The sequence below is a fragment of the Electrophorus electricus genome, chromosome 4 (genome assembly GCF_013358815.1).
Source record: "Electrophorus electricus isolate fEleEle1 chromosome 4, fEleEle1.pri, whole genome shotgun sequence".
In the NCBI taxonomy this organism is placed as follows: Eukaryota; Metazoa; Chordata; class Actinopteri; order Gymnotiformes; family Gymnotidae; genus Electrophorus; species Electrophorus electricus.
Genome location: NC_049538.1, coordinates 12,249,236 through 12,270,352, shown reverse-complemented (window position 1 = coordinate 12,270,352; position 21,117 = coordinate 12,249,236). Strand labels below are relative to the sequence as shown.

At 49.7% G+C, this 21,117-nt stretch overlaps 1 protein-coding gene across 1 annotated transcript in view; it reads right to left on the bottom strand.

Moving 5' to 3' along the window:
- Positions 1–10,656: 10,656 nt before the first annotated feature.
- tiparp (TCDD-inducible poly(ADP-ribose) polymerase) overlaps positions 10,657–21,117 on the bottom strand; it is an 18,658-nt gene continuing 8,197 nt past the window's right edge. The window contains exons 3-6 of the mRNA XM_027026897.2: positions 18,321–18,507; positions 17,247–17,434; positions 14,443–14,721; positions 10,657–11,467 (exon numbers count right to left, since the gene is read on the bottom strand). Coding sequence (XP_026882698.1) covers positions 11,020–11,467; positions 14,443–14,721; positions 17,247–17,434; positions 18,321–18,507 — 1,102 coding nt within the window. The 3' untranslated portion in view covers positions 10,657–11,019. The remainder of the gene's footprint in view (positions 11,468–14,442; positions 14,722–17,246; positions 17,435–18,320; positions 18,508–21,117) is intronic.

Genomic DNA, 21,117 nt, shown 5'->3' with positions numbered 1-21,117 from the left:
CCACTCAGTGGCTCTTTATTAGGTAGCCTACGCCTGTTGGCGTAGGGTGTTGCCCAAGCGACCAGAGGACCACGGCTGATATTATTTGGGTGGCAAGCCATTTTCAACACAGCGGTGACAGTTGCCTGGGAGTAGTGGAGGAATGCTGCACTGGTATAAGTGTATCAGGCACAGTAGCGGTGGCTTTTATATTTGTCAGTGTCACTGCTGGGTTGAAAGTGATCCGCCACCAAGAAGGATACAGCCAAAAGCCATCGTACAGTCAGAAACCGATCGCTGAATAAGAGGTGGATAAAAGCTTACAAAAAGTGAATGCAAACAGACACTCTAAATGTTTCTTGTAAAGTAACTATATGACTATATATATATATTTTTTAATTTACTGTTGTTGTTTTTCTGTGCTGTTATTTCTTTTCTATACTATTGGTTAGCTAAGACAAAGCAACTCCAGAGTTTATGCCCTCAAGTTCTAAATCCTTGCTCCTGTAGAGGCAAACTGAGGTTCACAAACACACTCGCACTCACATACTTAGAGAGCCCCGCACAAAAGATGGCGCTGAAGAAACAAGGCCAGAAACACACACACACTCACTCGGAGCTCCCTGCAGAGGAATGCACTGAAAAGATAAGACCGCAAACACACTCAGGGACGTGTTGGAAAAACAAGTCCACGGGAGCACAGAGAGGACCAGGCTCCGGTAAATAAAGCATTACGTATCCCTTTCCCATCAGTACCATTTTAACGCCGGCATGGACTCTTGCCAGCTAATTAGTAAAAGAGAGGCACCATGTACAGCCTGACACCACCACACAGAATCAATGTTTGACTCCTGGGCTTCTCCAGATAAGTGTGACCTCGTCAGGCTACAGGAAAGTGCAGCCGCCCACCAGGCTTCCCTGGGCTCTCAAAAGGCCATGAGGAGTATTGGGACACCACCATATCTGACCATGCAGAATCTTTGTAGCCTTCAGGAAAGCTTCTAAATGAGAGAAGGGACAATGCGTGAAGTCCTTGAGAAGAAGAAGGACACTTCTCCCACTCGGAATGGTTCATTCCCTTACACACCTGTGAAAACATAAATAAGATCCTTTGTGCTCGCGTAAGACGATGTTTGTAGCCAAGCGTCTGATCACGCCATTGGCACGAAGCACCTCTCCTCCAATGAGAAGCTTTTCAGATAACCAGCAGCTGGTGTAAACCCAAGCACGTATTCGTGTGTAATCTAGACCAATCTTGGTACAAGGCATCTGTTCAGGAGGAGAAGCCTCCGAAAGGAGGCGTGAAAGAGGAAGCGCCTCCCACGGAAGATGGCAGTAAATGTGATCGCACAGAGTGAGCCTCGTGTTTCTTCAGCCCTAATGTTCATGTGCTGCAGCCAGGTCGGGTGCGTTTCCATCAGGAGGACTGGGAGGTTGCGGGATGAGGGTCCGTCTGCAGGAGCAGGGCAGGTATCGCAAAGCCCCCCGTCTCTGACCGAAACCCTGCCACGGACAAAACATGCAAAAAAAGATTAATCTGTTTTCAAAACAGCCCTGTGTCTGCACCCTTTCTGTCACCATCCATTAAAAGTGTTGATTTTCTTTTGTCTTCATGTGGCTGTTCCCCCTCACCACACCCCGCCCCACCCTCCCGAGTCTGTGTTGTAGAGTTCTGTCCAAACCGATCCCTATCTGTGGCACTCTGCACGGCTGCTTCTCCAGCGGACCACCCCGGAGCGGCTGCAAGGGTGAAAGGAATGTTCTCCACCGCTGAAAGGGAAGAGGAAGACCCTGGGCTTGGGCTAGGGGGAGGGGCAGACACTCTCGATGACAGTAGGCCCTTCTCGGATAGAAGTGGTTGCGGTCTCCGTGTAGATGCGAGGAGGTCGCTAGTGTCGGGGGGAGGAAAACAGATGGTGAAAAGCAAGATTCTGTGCACGCACGCGCGCGCGTGTGTGTGTGTGCGCATGTTTGTTGAGGGGGGGCATGGATTGCAATCTTGTATCAGGTGGATGGATTGAGCTGAGACACACAGACACACAGATACGATAATTCTTTGCAGATCGGTGAGTTGCTATATTCATGTGTATCCAAAAGTACTTCTGTACCACATTAACACTTAGATTCCCAATTGGCTCTGATATTCACAGTGTGGCTGCATTCAGAATGAGAGGTGGGTAATGGTTTTGCAGGTTTTAAGCAAACTAGAGAATGTGTTAGACTTTTTGGACTGCCTTTGCATAAGAAATGGAGGTCTCTCCAGACTCATACAATTATACATGCTCTCTCTGTCTGTCTCTCTCTCTCTCTCTCTCTCTCTCTCTCTCTCTCTTATGATAACCATACACTAGAAGACTTCAAAAAGACACTGAAAAGACATAAAAGACTGAAAGCGGACAACCTCTCTCATCTAAAGACCATGTGTCATTAGTCCCAGATTATGAAATTGTAAAGACATCAGATCTTGCAGTGTCACTATTTGCAAGACTGCAGCTAGATTCCTTGTGAGATTATTTCCCATCATGCTCCTGTTTGTACATTTACCAGAATGTTGAACGATGGAGCAGAAACTGTTCCTTTTTCTTTCTCTGCTCTGTCATGGTACAAATGAGAAACAAATGAGAAGATATGTCTAAAACGCACTCTCACTCATGCTAAATGATTGAGATGATGGCAGCGTGCCATAACACTGGCAAAACCCTCCTGAATTTATCGGGAATTTGTCCACGACAATGAAATTGCTTGAAAAGCGATTAGGTGCAAGGCCAACATTTAGCTGTTATTTTGGAGTGGCTCATTATTCAATTATTTTAATTAGTCCTTTAATTTTTTTAGTTTTGCTTCTCCTCTCGAGCGGCATGTAAATCGCTCCATGGAGCTGAATAAAGCCCAGCTGGGTAAAACAACGTGTGTCAGCATGGTGGACAAACCCTTCGACAGCATCAGGCCCTGTTCTCATGCTCTTATGGCTCTGATGGCTGCAATGGCAAGTTTGGAGTTGGAGCGTCTTAGATGCCGAATCGGAAGCCGCTGTGGCAGGATCCGACAGTGCTGGCAGCGCTGGGCCAGTTCTGGGCCGCAGGAGGGTGAGCGGTCCGGTTGCTAAGAAACGTAGAGCCTCCCAGGGTATGTCCATGCCACGAAGTGAAAGCAGAGGCAATGCTGGAACTACTCCCTAATTAACTGGCAGTGCCAACCTTCATTTCATTACAGTTCTTAAGGTACTCTCGTTGACTTCCCCTTCTTAGTTACACTTGGGGGAACCTGTGTGTCCACCTTAAGAGATGTTCCATTATTTTATTAGCTCTAGTGTAGAAAGGCTATATTAGTATGACTGTGGACTTAGAGGGTAGATATTACCCCTAGAGTGTGACACTTATCCAGGAAATGCATGTATTTAAAATAGGAATATTTCAAAAATACACCAGTGCTACATAATGGGCTTTTGAATTTCGTGTAGGGTTGATGTGACTACACGTAACATTTGGAGGAAATTGAACATGTAACAGAATTGTCATGGAAGTTGTTTGGACGGTTTCAATTTTAAGAATCAGAAAATTGTAAAATAAAAAAAAAACAAACACTCCACGCTGTACCGTCCCCCTGCTGTCCAATGGACTTCTCATGTGACGTAGGTGACTCGCACCTCACACCCTTGAGAGGAAGCCATCAAAACAGGATCGAAATGGAGGCAGAGTTTCTGGCCGGAAGGTCAGCTGTCTGTTTCTGACTCTGGAACATTCCCCAGATTCACCTCGGTGCTGATCTCCCCGGCCAAACCCAGCTTTGCGAATAAAGCCAGGATATGCATAAGAAGCAGGCAGGCCGATTAGCGCTAGACAAGGAGGCAGAGAAGGTCGCGTCTGGCTTCTCCTTCTTCAGTAGACCTCCCTTCGTCAGCAAGTCCCTCCTCAGGGCCGAAGACTCCATGAAAGTTTTGGAAACACGATTAGGCAGTTGGCAGTCGAGACCCCGAGACGCGGTCGGCCGTTCTCTCATCAGGGGGCCTGGTTTGGCTTTGCGTGTGACTGCTCGCTGGATCAGTCATCTGCTTCATCTCAACCACACTCCTCGAGACTGCCTAAGCAGCCTCTCAGGGCCATGACTGGACCCACAACTCCCCACATCAGTACCCTACAGACGAGGCAGACGCTGGGAGTTAGGCAGTGGGAGTGAGCTAGCGCATTTACGAGCACGTGCGGAGTGTGTCAGGTGGCGAGGGTGGGAGTCGGAGGGGGAGCGGGTCTGGTAGAGCTCTGTCCCATGATAACCGACTGACAGGAGTGAGCCAGCGACCAACTCAATGCATTACCCACTAGCACTGAGCTCCCTACATTAGTAGCAGATGGGTCCGCTGCACCCCTCGGCTGGCATCAACCTCGCCTCCCGGAGCACAGACATGCACTCTGAATGCCTCTGATTGGCTGTCCCAAAACAAGCAACATACCTCAGAATTGACAAAAACATAAGACTCCTGGCCAACATCTGTTTTGCCAGTATATAGTAAAGTTAGCCTCAAGCACTTGTGCTGAAAACTGTAGTAGCAACAAGATACCCGGGGGAGCACAAAGTGGGCAGGGCTAAACACAAGCTGGAATTTATTTATGTAATTTTATTTTATTTTGCTTCATGGATTTCCGGATACTGTTGCATGACTGTGATGGCTGCAGTCAGTCTGGTTCAGATCCGCTCCATTGCGTCGGCGAGTGTACAGCATGGAACCGGAGATGGCTGGGACGAGCCATCGGGACTCAGGCGGGGGATTTACAGAGGCACAAGGAGAAGTGGAAGGTGGTGGGGGTCTGCTTGTAGGTCAGCTTCACAACCGTGTCTGTGTGTGCCAGGTCTGGCCTCCAGCTTGCCTCGCCTGGGGGGGTGGGGGGCTCTGTGCCGCTGAGGGCTCTGTAGCTCACTGCACTTAGTGGGGCGGAATGGGGAACAGCTGTTTCACAGCAAGCCCTGAGCAGGCACATGCGTGTGCATGAGGTCGTGCTTTTGTGTGTGAGGGTGTATGCAGACTACACATGTGTGAGGGTGTGTGTGTGTGTGTGTGTGTGCATGGGAGTGCATAGAAGTTCTAAGAAGAAAGGCAAACTTTTGTAAAACAGCTTTAATATACGTTTGTGTGTGTGTGTGTGTGTGTGTGTGTGTGTGTGTGCGCGCACATGAGCACGTGTGTTTCTTTTTGGCCTCGACCCTAAAGCACAACATGGTAGGACTGCATCTTTTTCTATAACATGATCTCAACTGGGTGTCTAGCTTTTAATGTGAGCTTTGATGTTTCTGTTTGATCTCTACTATCTGCCGATGATGCCGTGTGTGTGTGTGTGTGTGTGTGTGTGTGAGCCAGAGCCCCTTCACAGGTTCAGGAGAATGTGTTTGGACGCAGAACTCTGATGCAACTCCAGACAGTTTAGCCTGATAGAGATCATTTCCGCCACTTTTAAAACCTAAAACCTCCACAACCTTGCAACATTGTGCTCTGCTAGGGCTAATTCTCTTCCTCCCCCACGTTCTTTGACGCGCCCCCCCCCCCCCACCCCATTCAGTTTAATCAGTTTAATCCAAGTGTCTTTACTCTCAGTTGCAGTGTTGCTTAATCTTTGTGAAAATGACAGTAAAGGTATTAAGAAATCCATACATTTCGATACAGTCTGTAATCTTTTTACCCTCTAATCCTTCTGTCTTTGCTTCTCTCTCCTGGTATGTGTGTGTGTGTGTGTGTGTGTGAGAGAGAGAGAGAGAGAGAGAGAGAGAGAGAGAGAGAGAGCGAGAGCAGGGAGTATACTGTGTGCATATTTCTGCATTCCTGTTGGGCTCAGTATCCTGTCTCTCCTGCGTCTCCACCTCCAGTCAGAGCTTCACGCTGTGCAGCACGTACGCTCGACTCGACCACTCACACCCACCCCCTCCCCCTGGGCACCCGCCATATCCCTACACTCCTGGCGGTCTGCTCAGGAAGTAAGTACCGTGGGGGGCGGGGGTGGGTGTTGGGGGCTGGGGGCACACTCCCTGAAATCTGCTGGGACTACCGAACGCGCTTCAGCTGGGGGAGGAGACTAGTCCACTCTATAGCTCTTATACGCTAACATTGTTTTTGTCTTCGCCCTTCTGCTTGAAAGCCGACTGGTTTATAAGTCGGTTCCAAAACTTTTTGATACACGTGGGGAGCTCTCGCTCTCCTTTGCTCCTGCCTCTGCCTCCTCTCTCGCTCCCTCTCCTCTCTGGCGTTCCAGCGAGGGAAGAGAGAGTCCTGAGGGACGTCAGGAGACGTCTCTGGTCCTCTGGGGAGACCAGTCCTGGTGTCACTGTGACTTGCTCAATCCAGAAACTAAACACTGTAACAAATGGTCCTTTACTATTAAATGATGATGCACAGGAAACACAATAAACAGGATATTTTCTGCCTGTGCTAAGAGAACATATTAGTGACAATGCAGAGTGAGTCCATACTATGTCAAGATTAGTGTGTGTGTGTGTGTGTGTACGCGCTAATCCTTTCCTGTCTATTCTTTCTCTTCTCCCAGCTCTCTCTCGCTCTCTCTCCCTCCCTCCCATCTCTTGGACAGAAGATTTCTGAGGAGACAGCCATAACTCCTATGACCCTAACAATACCATAGACTCCTATGACCCTAACAATACCATAGACTTCTATGACCCTAACAATACCATAGACTCCTATGACCCTAACAATACCATAGACTCCTATGACCCTAACAATACCATAGACTCCAATGACCCTAACAATACCATAGACTCCTATGACCCTAACAATACCATAGACTCCTATGACCCTAACAATACCATAGACTCCTATGACCCTAACAATACCATAGACTCCAATGACCCTAACAATACCATAGACTCCTATGACCCTAACAATACCATAGACTCCTATGACCCTAACAATACCATAGACTCCAATGACCCTAACAATACCATAGACTCCTATGACCCTAACAATACCATAGACTTCTATGACCCTAACAATACCATAGACTTCTATGACCCTAACAATACCATAGACATTAATGTCCTGAGGGTAGAGCATTTGGGATGGCAGTTAAGCATGGAAGCACTGTAGCCAATTCATGCATACCTCAGTCTTCTTCTATATCTTGCCCTCGGTTGTTTATTCCCTTTCATTGTTTTCCAGCGTGTTAAAGTACACTATTTTACTGTACATTTATGACATTGCATAAGCCAGCGTGACTTTTAACTACATTATACTCGTTTTGCACTCAGTTCCGTTTTCTGCTTCTCTGACACGGTAATGAAACCTGGCCTTGGCTTTATAACCCTATCTGGAATAAAGCTTTCTAAAACCCAACGACAGACCTGAAGAATGGCTGTAGACTGGAAGGAAAAGGAGTGGGAAGACAGGTCTCACACACACACACACACACACACACACACACACACACACACACACACACAAATATATGTATGTATAGGGAAAGCGAGAGAGCGGGGCCACCTACTTGCTTTTGACCCTTACAGAGAAGCATTAGTGATATAACATACAGCGCTTTAGGAGAATGACATAAACCAGACACCAGAAGTTTTTATATATATATATATATAAAAGAGAGAGAGAATAAGAGTGACTGACAGACAGCTGTGTAAGGGCGGCTGACCCCACAAAGCTGTGCCCTTAGAACTGGGAGCAAAGGTCACGTACAGTAGGAACCAGCTTCCAGGTCGAGGCGAGCTCACCTGCCAAGCCACGCCCCCTGATCAAGCCACCATGCACTGCTGCTCCACAAGGTTTAGGGCCCAGATTTAAAATGACAAAAAAGTGAGCTGGAATGTTTATTGATTACAGCTGGGCGGCAGAGCTGGCCCAAACAGGAAACACGAGCGGTTCAGACCCAGGCGGGGCCCTGAATGGCCATGCCCCCACCCCCCTAGCTTCATGGCCCAACCCGCTTCCAGAGACACACCCACGAGGCTTCTCCTGATTGGAAAAGACAAGCCAAGGGCCTGGAAATTCACACGTATGCAACGCACACTGCACTCTGCAACACACGCGCACAAACACAAACAAACTCCTCCATTTCTAAAGCAAAACCAGTCGGCAGTGTGGTGCCTGTGGTTGATTTAAATGACTGTTCACACGTGTCACATCAGCCTGTGACTCTGATTAAACCCTCACAGACCTGACTGCACACTCACAAACCCTACACCTCTGATCCTGACGGAGAAGTGGAGTACAAACCCTACACCTCTGATCCTGAGGGGGAGGTGGAGTACAAACTCTACACCTCTGATCCTGACGGAGAAGTGGAGTACAAACCCTGCACCTCTGATCCTGACGAAGAGGTGGAGTACAAACCCTGCACCTCTGATCCTGACGAAGAGGTGGAGTACAAACCCTGTGGTCTCGGGTCTCTCGGTGCATGTTGTTGTATAGTACACCACATTGTTGATGCACATTGCCATCAAGATAATCATTGAGATCCGCCTTGAATTATAAACATATTGTCATGCCCATGATGTGGTGGCTAAGGAACGGCCGGCTTACTTTGACCAAAATGATTAACATTTGTTAGATAATGTGAAGTCTGGGTCCTGAAAACACCAGACAGTCACATGGAATGGAAGAGATCAGACAGGATGCTCACATGTGCAACTGATGTAGCCCTGTGTGCTTTGTTATTATTGCAAAGGCTATCATGATGATAAGTTTCAACAAATATTATCCTGCACAGCTGTATTTACCAGTAAGAATTCTAGAAAAATTCTCATTCTACAGCACGCACACTCCTCGGTGGGTTAGCTTGAGCTGACGGGGGTTACGCACACTCCTCGGTGGGTTAACGTGAGCTGACGGGGGTTACGCACACTCCTCGGTGGGTTAACGTGAGCTGACGGGGGTTACGCACACTCCTCGGTGGGTTAACGTGAGCTGACGGGGGTTACGCACACTCCTCGGTGGGTTAACGTTAGCTGACGGGGGTTACGCACACTCCTCGGTGGGTTAACGTGAGCTGACGGGGGTTACGCACACTGCTGGGTGGGTTAGCCTGAGCTGACAGGGGTTGCACACACTCCATCTGATTGGTCATTCATAACATAAGTCCTGGTTTTGCACAACCAAAGTCATAATGGATAATCTGTCTCATTAAGAAGTGTTTTCCATGCCCCATGTGTCTGTCTCTCTCTCTCTCTCTCTCTCTCTCTCTCTCTCTCTCTCTACCCCCCCCCCCCGGCCCTTTCAAAGAAAAAGGTGTCCCTGTGTCAAGGATAATTCCACAAGGGCAGTCAGGCAGACTAACAGCCTGCGCTGTGCACTGAAGTGGTTAGTGTGAGGAGCCTTCAAGGATGGAGAGACAGAGAGGGAGAGGGAGAGAAAGGGGAGAAGTAAAGAAGAAAGAATGAGGAGAGGGAGGAAGCCACCTGTGATGTCTGGCACATAAATAAGGCGTACGCTCACAAGGAGAATACAATAAACTCTCCCCACATCTAAAACTCGCGGGGGCATGGTGCTTTCTTCCATCTGCCCTCCACAAGGCAGCTAACTTTATCGTCTGTCGAGCTCCCACAAAGACTTGAGAGCCATCAGTCACAGACAGGGTAAGGACAAAAAGACAAGGGAGGGAGGGAGAGAAAGAGAGAATACGAGTGAAGAGAAAGGAGCTGGAAGGCTCCCTGGCAGCCTCCAGCATGGGGTGTGCTCCCCCTCTCCCTCCCTTCCTCTCCTTCTCCGTCTACCGTGGCGCTCCTTCGTCATGGAGATCAGCAAACCCGCTGGGGAAGTGAGTGGGAGCCCGAGTGGGTGTCGGGCAAGAAGGAACAGGTAAGGCAGATCCAGAACGGCAGTTCTTCTTTCTCCACGGCCACCTACCAGCAAATCGACTGCAGACATTTGGCCCTTCCCGTCTTCATCCTCGCTGTTAGACTGGGTCATGCCCTCACCGTTGTGTTATCTGAGCGCCAGCGCGAGCGGTTGTGTTGTTAGAGCAGGGGAAAGCCTTCGTGAGCGCTGCGCTCACCACAGGTCTGCAGCCCCCAGTCAGAGAGGGGAACACGTCCATATTTCACAGCTCACACTGGAGCTGGGACTCGTGCCTCTATGGTTACACAGAGCCGAAGCCAGTGCCGGGTCACGGGCGCACGCAGGTCAACGTCATACACGGGTCACCGTCACACACGGTGACTGCGGCACACAGGTCACCGTCACACACGGGTCACTGGGAGAGTGACGCTGAACATAAGCTCCAATGTTACAGAGAGACGTATGCACATATACACACGAATACACATACAAACATACACAAATTTCAGGACATTTGGAGAAATAAGGATACCTTTAACTACAACTTCAGTTTGAATTGTTTTTATTTGTTACATTAACTAACATAAATAATTTTTTATGAACAAAAGGCACACAGTTCATATATAAACAAGGAGGACATATTTACAACTGTCACAAATTAAGTACAGAAATTAAATGGCAGAGTTGGAGGAGGGGAATGAACAAACAGAAGAATGTCAAAGGTCAGGGTCTGGGTCACATCCAAGTGACTGAGGGACTGACCACCAGTGTGTCACATTCTGGAGGAGAGCTGTGGAAGCAGCTTCTCTGCAGACCTACAGATACCACACACACACGCACACATGCATACAAACACACGCTCCCACGTACGCACGCACACACACACACACACACACCCACGCACGTACGCAAACACACACACATGCAAGCACACACGCACGCAAACGCACACACACACACACACACACGCACCTCCGCTTTTTCAGCAGCGTAAGTGAACGGGCACTTAAACAGTCTCTTGCTTAAACACTCAAAGACAAATGATGGAAGCTTGGTGGTTTCTCTCTCTCACACACACATACACACACACACACTCTGACTCTGTTCCGTACCATCCAAAACTTCTAAAGAGTGCATGACCAGGTTCCCGTATATATCACACACAAGGGCATGTGCTCGTTATCACACCCCTCCCCTCAACCTCAGCGGTGCAGTCCTGGGCCCACGTGTGTCCAGGTGTGGTCACCTCTGCTGCGGCCCCCTCAGATGGCCACGGTGCTGGCCACCTCCTCGTACTGGATGATGAAGTACGGGTAGCTCTGGTCATCGTTGAAGATGACAAAAATCTGTGGGTCCATCCAGTTGTCCACACACGAGTCAAACAGGTCGCTGGAGGGGTCGCGGGGGCAGAGGGGCGGGGGCCGACGCATGGTCGGGTTGCCCACCGTGAACTTGCCTGTCAGCACCTTGGCCAGGAACATGTAGTGGACGCCCCGTGGCGAGCGTTTGGAGAAATTGTGCGAGTACGCGGCCTTGCGGGCGAAGTAGCTGCCCTGGCCGAACATGGTGGCGTGCTTGCCACACACGCGCGGGTCAAAGTTATGCTTGCAGATTCCCTCCACCACGTCCTGAGAGGTGCCGTGGAATAGATGGCGTTCATTCAGCAGGCGGTCCATCTCCGACATGCGCCGCGACATATACTCCTTCTTCCTGCAAGGAGAGGAGAGGGGCGAGGACCCCACGTGTCAGTACAGAAACACTCATTACCGTCATGGGTTACAGAAATGAGACCTAGCATAAATCGGTACAGAAACATCATGCAAATTGATGGAGTCCATGGACGATATGCAAACTATTAAACCCTAGTGAGTTTAATTAAGCAGTGCTCTTCAAGTGCTTACCATGTGCATAACATTTTGTTACTGAAACAGCAGAAACTTTCCTGGATTGACAAGCTACTGTCAAACTACACAGTGGAGGAAAGCATCTCCCCCGAACACATCTTCCCAAAACATGCTTCCCCACAACTCCCCAAGGCCTGTCCGACACGGCCGCAGCTCTGCCGTTCCAGACTCGTCTACACAAATACGCTACATAGCAGTTATAAACAAAACATGAACAAGGATACGACAACAGCGTCGGAGATTACGCCAACACCAGTCATGGCTCTCCACAATAGTACTGCAGGAGCCTGCTTCGAGACAACGGGCTCACAGAGGACAGGAGAGCAGGACAGGCGGGGGAGAGGTGGGCTCGGTGCCCCAAGAGCTGTCAGCTCCCACACCCAGCCACGCGCAACCAACAGCAATGCTCTGTTAAGCCCTGTCTACACACACACACACACACAGCTATGGTGACTAAACTGTGGCAGCTTGTGTTTAGCCAGTTTTTACAGCTGGTCCTCTCTGTCATTGTCTGTCGCTCTCTTCCTGCTCTCCCCTCATCCCTCTCCTCTGGATGCCTGCATGACTTTGGCTTTTTGGCTCTTGGCTACATCTCTTCATTTCAGCACAATCCCTCTTTTATTCTGTCATCTCTTGCTCATTCTGTTTCTCTCTCTCTCTCTCTCTCTCTCTCTCTCTCTCTCTCTCTCTCTCTCCCTCCCTCCCCCTCTCTCTTTTTCCGTCCTTACCGCCATCACCTATCAGCAGGATACACACAAAGCAAGGACGCACAACAGTCCTACACACACACAGGCAAGCAGAGAGAGACAGAGATGGGGACAGAGACAGAGAGAAAGAGAGAGACAGGGAGACAGAGAGAGGGGGAGAGAGAGCAGGCTTCACCTGTGCAAGCATACCCTATTTTGATGTAATTATTGAAAACGGAGAGATTAATATTAATTTAGCTAATTTAACAGTCTAAATAGGACCAATAAAATGTTTTTTGTTTGTTTTAAAAGCTTAGTCATTGTCTTCTGAATGCCTTTCCGGTGCAGGGGTATTAGGGTCAGAGGCTTGCTGTCTAGATGTGTACACACATCTACGTTTTTGCTTGTTTTTCTGTTATCAGTCATACACACCCACACACACCCACACACACACACCCACACACACACACACCCACACACACACACACACACACACACACAGACACACACACACACAGACACACACACACACAGACACACACACACACACACACAGACACACACACACACACACACACACACACACACACACACACACACACACACACACACACAGACACAGACACAGACACACACACACACACACACAGACACACACACACACACACACACACAGACACACACACACACAGACACAGACACAGACACACACACACAGACACAGACACACAGACACACACACACAGACACACACACACACAGACACAGACACAGACACACACACACAGACACAGACACACAGACACACACACACACACACAGACACACACACACACAGACACACACACACACACACACACACACACACACACACACACACACACACACACACACACACACACACAGACACACACACAGACACACACACACACACAGACACACACACACACACACACACACACACACACACACAGACACACACAGACACACACACACACACACACACACACACACACACACACACACACACACAGCAGCCCACCTTTTCCCCTTCTGCCTTGTTTCCGTGACAATGGCATATTAAAGAACAACAACATGACAGTCCAGAAAATACCTCCCCCCCACACACACACACAGTATATCTATATACAAGCATCAGTGTTACTTTAGCACCTCTTCTTCCCCACACACTTCCTCTGTGCGTGTTCCGCATTTCACATGCACCTCTGAAATCCATCACACACACAACCACACACACACACACGGGGGTATGCATCTGCATCCGTCCTACCACACTTCACCGATGATGGTTACTGTGGTTTCTGACAAACGGTGTGAATCAGTGGCAAATAAGCAAGCCTCGCTTCCCAGGGCCCGAGACGCTGAGTGGAACAGCACCCGCGCGCGTCAGGGACCCAGCGTTTCCATGGTCACCATTCCAGCTGAGCCGTGGGGCAGGCAGGGAGCAGCCCTCCATGTAGCCTGTAATGCCCCAATCATGTCTGTAATACCCTCATCACATCTGTAATATCCCCATCACCTCTGTAACACCATCATTGTTTTTGTAATACTCCCATCACATCTGTAACACCCTCATTGTGTCTGTAATACCCTCATCATGTCTGTAATATCCGTGTATTTGCACTGAGCACAAGGAGATCGTGGGAGCATTTCACAGATCTAGGCCCCTGGGACCTTACTTTACAACTGTGATGGAGAAACGTGCCTAGCTGGCACTGTTATGGATAAACGTGCACAACTTGCACTGGCACAGATAAACGCACACAATTTGTACTGTTACGGTTAAACGTGCCCAGATGGCACTGTTACGGATAAACGTGCACAACTTGCATGGTTACGGATAAACGTGCTTAGATAGCACTGTTACAGATAAACGTGCCCATCTGGCACTGTTACAGATAAATGTGCCTATCTGGCACTGTTAGGGATGAACGTGCCCAGCTGGCACTGTTACTGTTAAACGTGCACATCTGGCACTGGTATGGATAAACATGCACAATCTGTACTGTTACGGTTAAACGTGCTTAGCTGGCACTGTTACGAATAAACGTTCCCAGATGGCACTGCCGCTCACCTTTCGTACTTCTCCCAGAGGAAAGGGTTCTGCATGCGGAGGATCTTCGTGATGCGGAACTTGGTCTCCGACACTGTCTTGTGGAAGAGGTTGTAGACAGTGCGGTAGCTGCGGTCGTCGCGGGAGACGGGCACCTGGATGAAGTCCTGGCTGGGGCTCATGGGTACCCACGTCTCAGGGAATGGCCCTGGGGCAGGGCCGGGGGCGGAGCCGGAGGCAAACACGGGGGAGAGTGGCTGAGGCCCGGGAACATCTGGAGCTTGGAGGCCGCCAAGAGTCCTGCATAAAAGACAAAAAAATAAAAATAAAATCGCTACAATTGACCGGACGGCTTTGCTGACATTAACGGTGCAGTAAATACAATTTCCTGCTCCAGACCTCTCCTGACCCTCACAGAAATTCTAAGCATATGAAAGCGATTCTCTTTCCCTGGCCTTGATTTTTCCAAAACACTAAATGCTCGAGCTCAGCGTTCCTCATCCCAGCCTTAGGGTTTAGCCCTGGTCCCAGTACACCTGCAGCAGGTATTCATCTTTCCTAACGGCTCAGCTCGGGTGTGTAGGGATGGAGCAGGAACGTCCGCCTATGCAGCATGCCCCGGGGGAAGGGTGGCGAGGCGCTCCTCCGATAAACCGGGCCCAGTCAGGTAACCTTGTAAACGGGTTGCTCGCGAAGAAGTCTGAATTGTAAACATATTTTCCACCGTCTAATCCCCCGAGGCATGGCGGCTCTGTTCAGGAAGAGCAAATGTGTCTCGATATGTTCTCAAAGTGCTCTTTCAAAGCTTTTTTTTCTCTTTTACTCGGCACTTTCTGCAGGCGACTCGACCGAGCTGGAGATAGGACAGGGATATGCAGCCTTCTCCGTCCGCCCGGTCCGGATGTCCTCCCTGCTGGGGGGGGTTAGACTCCAGCCAGGTAGACAAGATCACTTCAGTCAGCATGACTACCTGATGAATCATGCTGTAGCCATGTTTCTGAGAAACTCCCAGCAAGAATAAGGATATGGGCCGATAGAAATCAAAGAAAGAGAAAGAGAGAGATTTATGCTGCTTGCTGAGCACTAACTGGCCCACCTCGGGCTAGCTGAGCTCAGCACAGTCTATTCCAGCCACAGTAGGCGCTACTCACGACCCCCCGGGTGCCATGGGAGGGAGCGGGGGGCAGGAGACGGGGAGTAAACAACCCCTGACCACCTCAGAAGCCTCCACGCCACTCCAGCAACTGTGCTCAAGGAGCACGCTCAGTCCTGAGCACACCGTGGCGACGAGCAGAGCTAATAAGATCAAAATATCGCACATCGAGCTTTGAGATACGTCTCTGCATGCATGCTTCAACACTATCTGTACTGGAGATAACCAGGGCAGACCGGACCAAAGGTGAAGAAAACACCACATGGCTGTGAGCTGCTAAGCTGTGTTACCGCTACGCTCTTTTGAATAGTTTGGGGAAACTAAAATGAAAAAGCAAAAGTAATTAAAGCAAGGATGGGCGGCGCTTGTAGGATTCACTTCCTGCGCAGTCCAGAAGAGTTTCAGAACAGATGCAGGCGTGGAGGAAGGCACCGGGTGGGCAGAGCGAGAGCGGCTAGCCTGCAGGCCCCTCGTCCTCTGGCCGCCATGTTTCATCCGCGTCCAGTGACCTGCAACCAATTTGCGCGTTTCTCCTCACTTGCAATTTCGGTTTTCGCACATCTGCTGTGAGCCGTCAGTCGGGCCCCCACCAAACGCAAACGTGGGGCTCGGGCTGTCGGGGAACAGCCTGTTAGCCCAGGTGCACATTCGCTGGCAGCGATGCGATTCGTTACGGAATGTTCCAGAAGTACGGGCTGTGCTCATGCAGAGACATTAATCAGAGAGTCTTCGAGCAGACAGACACAGATAACTCCGGGGAGGGGGCGCTAAGCAGAAGCCATTGTATTTAACCAGTCACGGACAGGAAAATCCCAAATCTGTCTAAACTACATGACATAAGATTCATACTCCACCACTAAACGTGAGATACATACTCCACCATTAAACGTGAGATACATACTCCACCATTAAACGTGAGATACATACTCCACCACTAAATGTGAGATACATACTCTACAACTAAATGTGAGATACATACTCCACCACTAAATGTGAGATACATACTCTACAACTAAACGTGAGATACATACTCCACCACTAAACGTGAGATACATACTCCACCATTAAACGTGAGATACATACTCCACCACTAAATGTGAGATACATACTCTACAACTAAACGTGAGATACATACTCCACCACTAAACGTGAGATACATACTCCACCACTAAACGTGAGATACATACTCCACCAGTAAATGTGAGATAAATATTTCTCCACTAAACGTGAGAGACGTACTACACAGGCAGCATGAATTTCAAAGTGGAAGTTGAAGCTCGTTTATGGGGCTGTGTGCCGGGTTGGCCAGAACAGAGGCAGGTGTAGCACTTTTGTTCACGTGTTCTCCACTAAACGTAATGAAGGCTCTTTTCCATCTGGAGCCAATAGCACCAGGCTTCACTTTCTCTGCTTTCTTTTTCTGTCTTTTTCTCTCTGTTTCTGGGCAGTGAGTCCCAAATGGACCCTGCTGTGATTTTATTGTGTGTTCTCCTCAGTGTTTACCCGGAAATAGGCAGAGTCCTGTGGAGACGTTCTTTCTTTTCACCACAAGCACGGCCTGGGAAACTGCTTAAAAGCGGACAAACAAAAACACACTTCGTTTGTAAGATCTTTCAGCCTTTATCTGCCGCTGCTTTCGGCAGGGCGGGGCCACGTTTCCATGGATACTCACTGCAGGTAGGGCGACAGCCTGATGGAGGACATGAAGAGCGGCCGCTTCTTGATCTGGCGGCGGAAGCCGAAGACGGCGTTCTGCTGGAAGCCCTCGCGTATGTTCAGGATGTACTGGTTCTGCAGCGTGATGAAGCGCACCTCCTTCAGGCCCCGCCCACTCGCCTCCTCGATCAAACGCACCACGGGCTGCGGGGAGAAACAAGGAGTCAGGGAGCAGGCCACGGACAGAGAGGGAGAGGGAGAGAGAGGCATGGAGAAAGGAAAGGAAAGAGGGAGGGACAGGGGTGAATGAGACAGAGAGAAACTAAACGAGAGACAGACCAAATGAGAGAGAGAGAGAGAGAGAGGGAGAGAGAGAGAGAGAGAGAGAGAGAGAGAGAGAGAGAGAGAGAGAGGGAGGGAGGGAGGGGGCGGGAGAGACAGAGAGAAGACTGTAGAGAGAAACTAAATGAGAGACAGACCAAATGAGAGAAAGAGAGAGAGACAGATGGAGAGAGAGAGAGACAGATGGAGAGAGAGAGAGAGACAGATGGAGAGCGAGAGAGAGAGAGAGAGAGAGAAGGAGGGAGGGAGAGACAGAGGGACAAACAGTGCGAGAGAGAACCACAGCACATTCACACAGTTCTCCTGCTCCCACTCTCTTGGTCTGGGCAGACCGTGTCCATCGCTGGAGGTTTGAAGTGTAATAAATAAATAGCTGGATTTCAAAAAGGAACACTTATGCAATGCTGTGATTTCAGACGTCTGCACGTGGGCAGAACAGGACGTCTTCTCTGGTTAACGTGAGAGCCAGTTCTCTCAACAAACACTTTTGCAGCCAATTAGACGAACAGTCGTCCTGGACTAACTGAACGCGGACTCTCCAGCTGCTGGCAGGGTTAGCACGCAATCTATGAGTGCTGTTGTCTTATTGCTGGTGTAGCTAACAACAGATTAAAGGAAGTGGAAAGCAGGATTATTTCACTCGCATGGCAGCTAATCTCAGCTGTCTTCACGCTGCCAAGTCAGAAGATTTCGGGACATGTTGTCATGTTTTGTTTGTGCCGTGTGCAGGACGTTTCTCAGGTCTCACCTCTGAGTACTCCCTCCAGCCAAAGTTATCTCTACAATAATATTTCCATGTGGTGAGACAGCTGGGGGTGGGGCTTGTGTTGGGGGGTGTGGCTACGGAGCTGGAAGGCGTGGACAAACGTCTGACGAGGTCAAACTCCAGGTCACACACCCTCATGGCACTGAAGTCCAGCATGAACACACGACCCCTGTGTATGGGATACAAACACTGCAGTCAGTGATACATACAATACTCACACGCATACCCATACACACACACACACACACACACACACACACACACACACACACACACACACACAGATTATTCCATGCGCATACTAAACAAAGCAAAGACGTTCATACAGTGTACATACAGCTAGGTTCATCTATTTGCTTTCACCAGTATGCAACGCACAGGAAACTACAGTTCTGTTTTCTTTCAAATTAAGGAGGCTTGACTGAAACACACTTTGGCATTTGAAAGCCAATGAGGGGCTCCAGACTCAGTCACACAGAACCAGAACCTGTGCTATGGAGAGAAAGGTCGACCCCTCTGACCACACATTCTCTTACACACACACACACACACACACACACACACACACACACACACACACACACACACATATATAAAGGCTGGACAGCTACCTCTAATAACAGCCTTATCAATCACACCCACTCTCAAGTGCGGTGAGGATTACAGGTCATGGGTTAAAAGTCCAGCTAGAGCTCCAACCTCAAAGCCAGAGCTAATCTACTGAAATGAACTTTCCGCACATCTGACTCACACACACGCACACACACACAAACAAGCAAACATACAGACATGCACTCAAACACAGACACAAGCACAGACACAAACACAGGCACAGACACACAAACACAGGCATAGACACCCACACACTGGCACAGACACCCACACAGGCACAGACACCCACACACTGGCACAGACACAAACACAGGCACAGACACCCACACAGGCACAGACACCCACACACTGGCACAGACACAAACACAGGCACAGACACCCACACACTGGCACAGACACAAACACAGGCATAGACACCCACACACTGGCACAGACACCCACACACTGGCACAAACACAGGTACAGACACCCACACACAGGCACAGACACCCACACACTGGCACAGACACAAACACAGGCACAGACACCCACACACTGGCACAGGACACCCACAACACTGGCACAGACACAAACACAGGCACAGACACACGCAGAGACACACGCAGAGACAGTTTCTCCATGGCCTGTTATTCATTCATGTCTGTGTGGGTTCCTCTGTGATTCAAAGTGTATCCAGAACAGAAATTGAGAGAACGCGCAGCCAGAAGCAGAAGTGAGAGGGACTGTTTATGTGCTCGGTCTATTCATGTCATCGTCACCTTTCCGCAAAGGGTTTTACTCAAACCGGTTTCTTGCCGTGCCCAGCCCAACCCTGTGCATCCCACGGCACTCCTGGGACGCGGATCGGACAGGGGTCATGCCGCGTCCTGCCCGGGCACGGCCCACATTTTGAAAGCGGCCCTGCGCAGTGTTGAAACCGGACAAATACGGCACGGCAGACAGCCAGAAAGGGAGAAGAAGGGAGAGATGGAGGGAAAGAAAGAGAGATATCACACAACCCCACGTGGATCTCGCAGAGCTAAAGGTGGGGGAGCCGAGTCATAGTGCGGCACCCGCCGGCAGGAAGGGTGGATGATGAACGGGAACCCCGCCCCCGCCTCGCCATGAGACACGCGCTAGACTAAACAAACAGGGATCTCGGAGCCCAAACAAACACGGACACTTAATTAAACAGTGACAGGATCAGTGAGGCAACAACAGGGCTCTCAGAGGAACATGGAGTCGGATACAGCTGAGAGTCCATCTGGATTTCCAAAGGTTAGTTTTGACACGCGTGTCCCTCCCACCCATATGTCAGTTCTCAGTTCTACTGTGACACTTGTCCCAGACTTGCACGCCGCGTCACCCGCACGTCGACATTCCCGGGGACCACAGTGGGGCGGGGAGACTTTCCAGTCAGCCGTGCACGGGCCATTCTGGCACGGCTGGTACTTCCAGCAGGGATGGCAGGGTCCGCCCGAGGGGTGGCGCACCGCAACATCCAAGGACAAGGGTGAACGAATGAGAGACACTAAGAGAGCGATAAGAACGAATTAGCTAGCAGGGAGCAGGGGGCGGGGTGTGAAGGTAGGGGGCGAGGCACACAGGCCTGCAGAGGCAACGGCTTCTCGGACATGAATCCAGGCAAGTAGTCACATCTGATCTAAAAAATGACGTAAACGAGAGCAAGTTGTTTGTAAGACAGAGAGAGAGAGAGAGAGAGAGAGAGAGAGAGAGAGAGAGAGAGAGAGAGAGGAAGAGAGGAAGAGAGAGAGAGAGAGAAAGAAAGAGAGAGAGAGAGAGGAAGAGAGAGAGAGAGAGGAAGAGAGAGAGAGAGAGAGAAATTTCACAGTAATATATTATGTCACCACTAACCTACTGAACTGAGTCAAAGACGAACATATGTGCCCATGGCCACAGATGACTGCGCTGACATATCTGTGTCTCTCAAACTTTCACACACACACATACACACATACACACAAACACACACACACACACACACCTGTGGGAACATTCCTCGTCAGCACATGCCAAGATTAATCCTGAAACAGCTTTAGCCCTTGAGACACATCCTCAACAACACCACACACACACATACCCCTACACCCACACACATACACATACATACACACCCACCCACACACACCCCTACCCCTACACCCACACATAAAAACATACTCACATA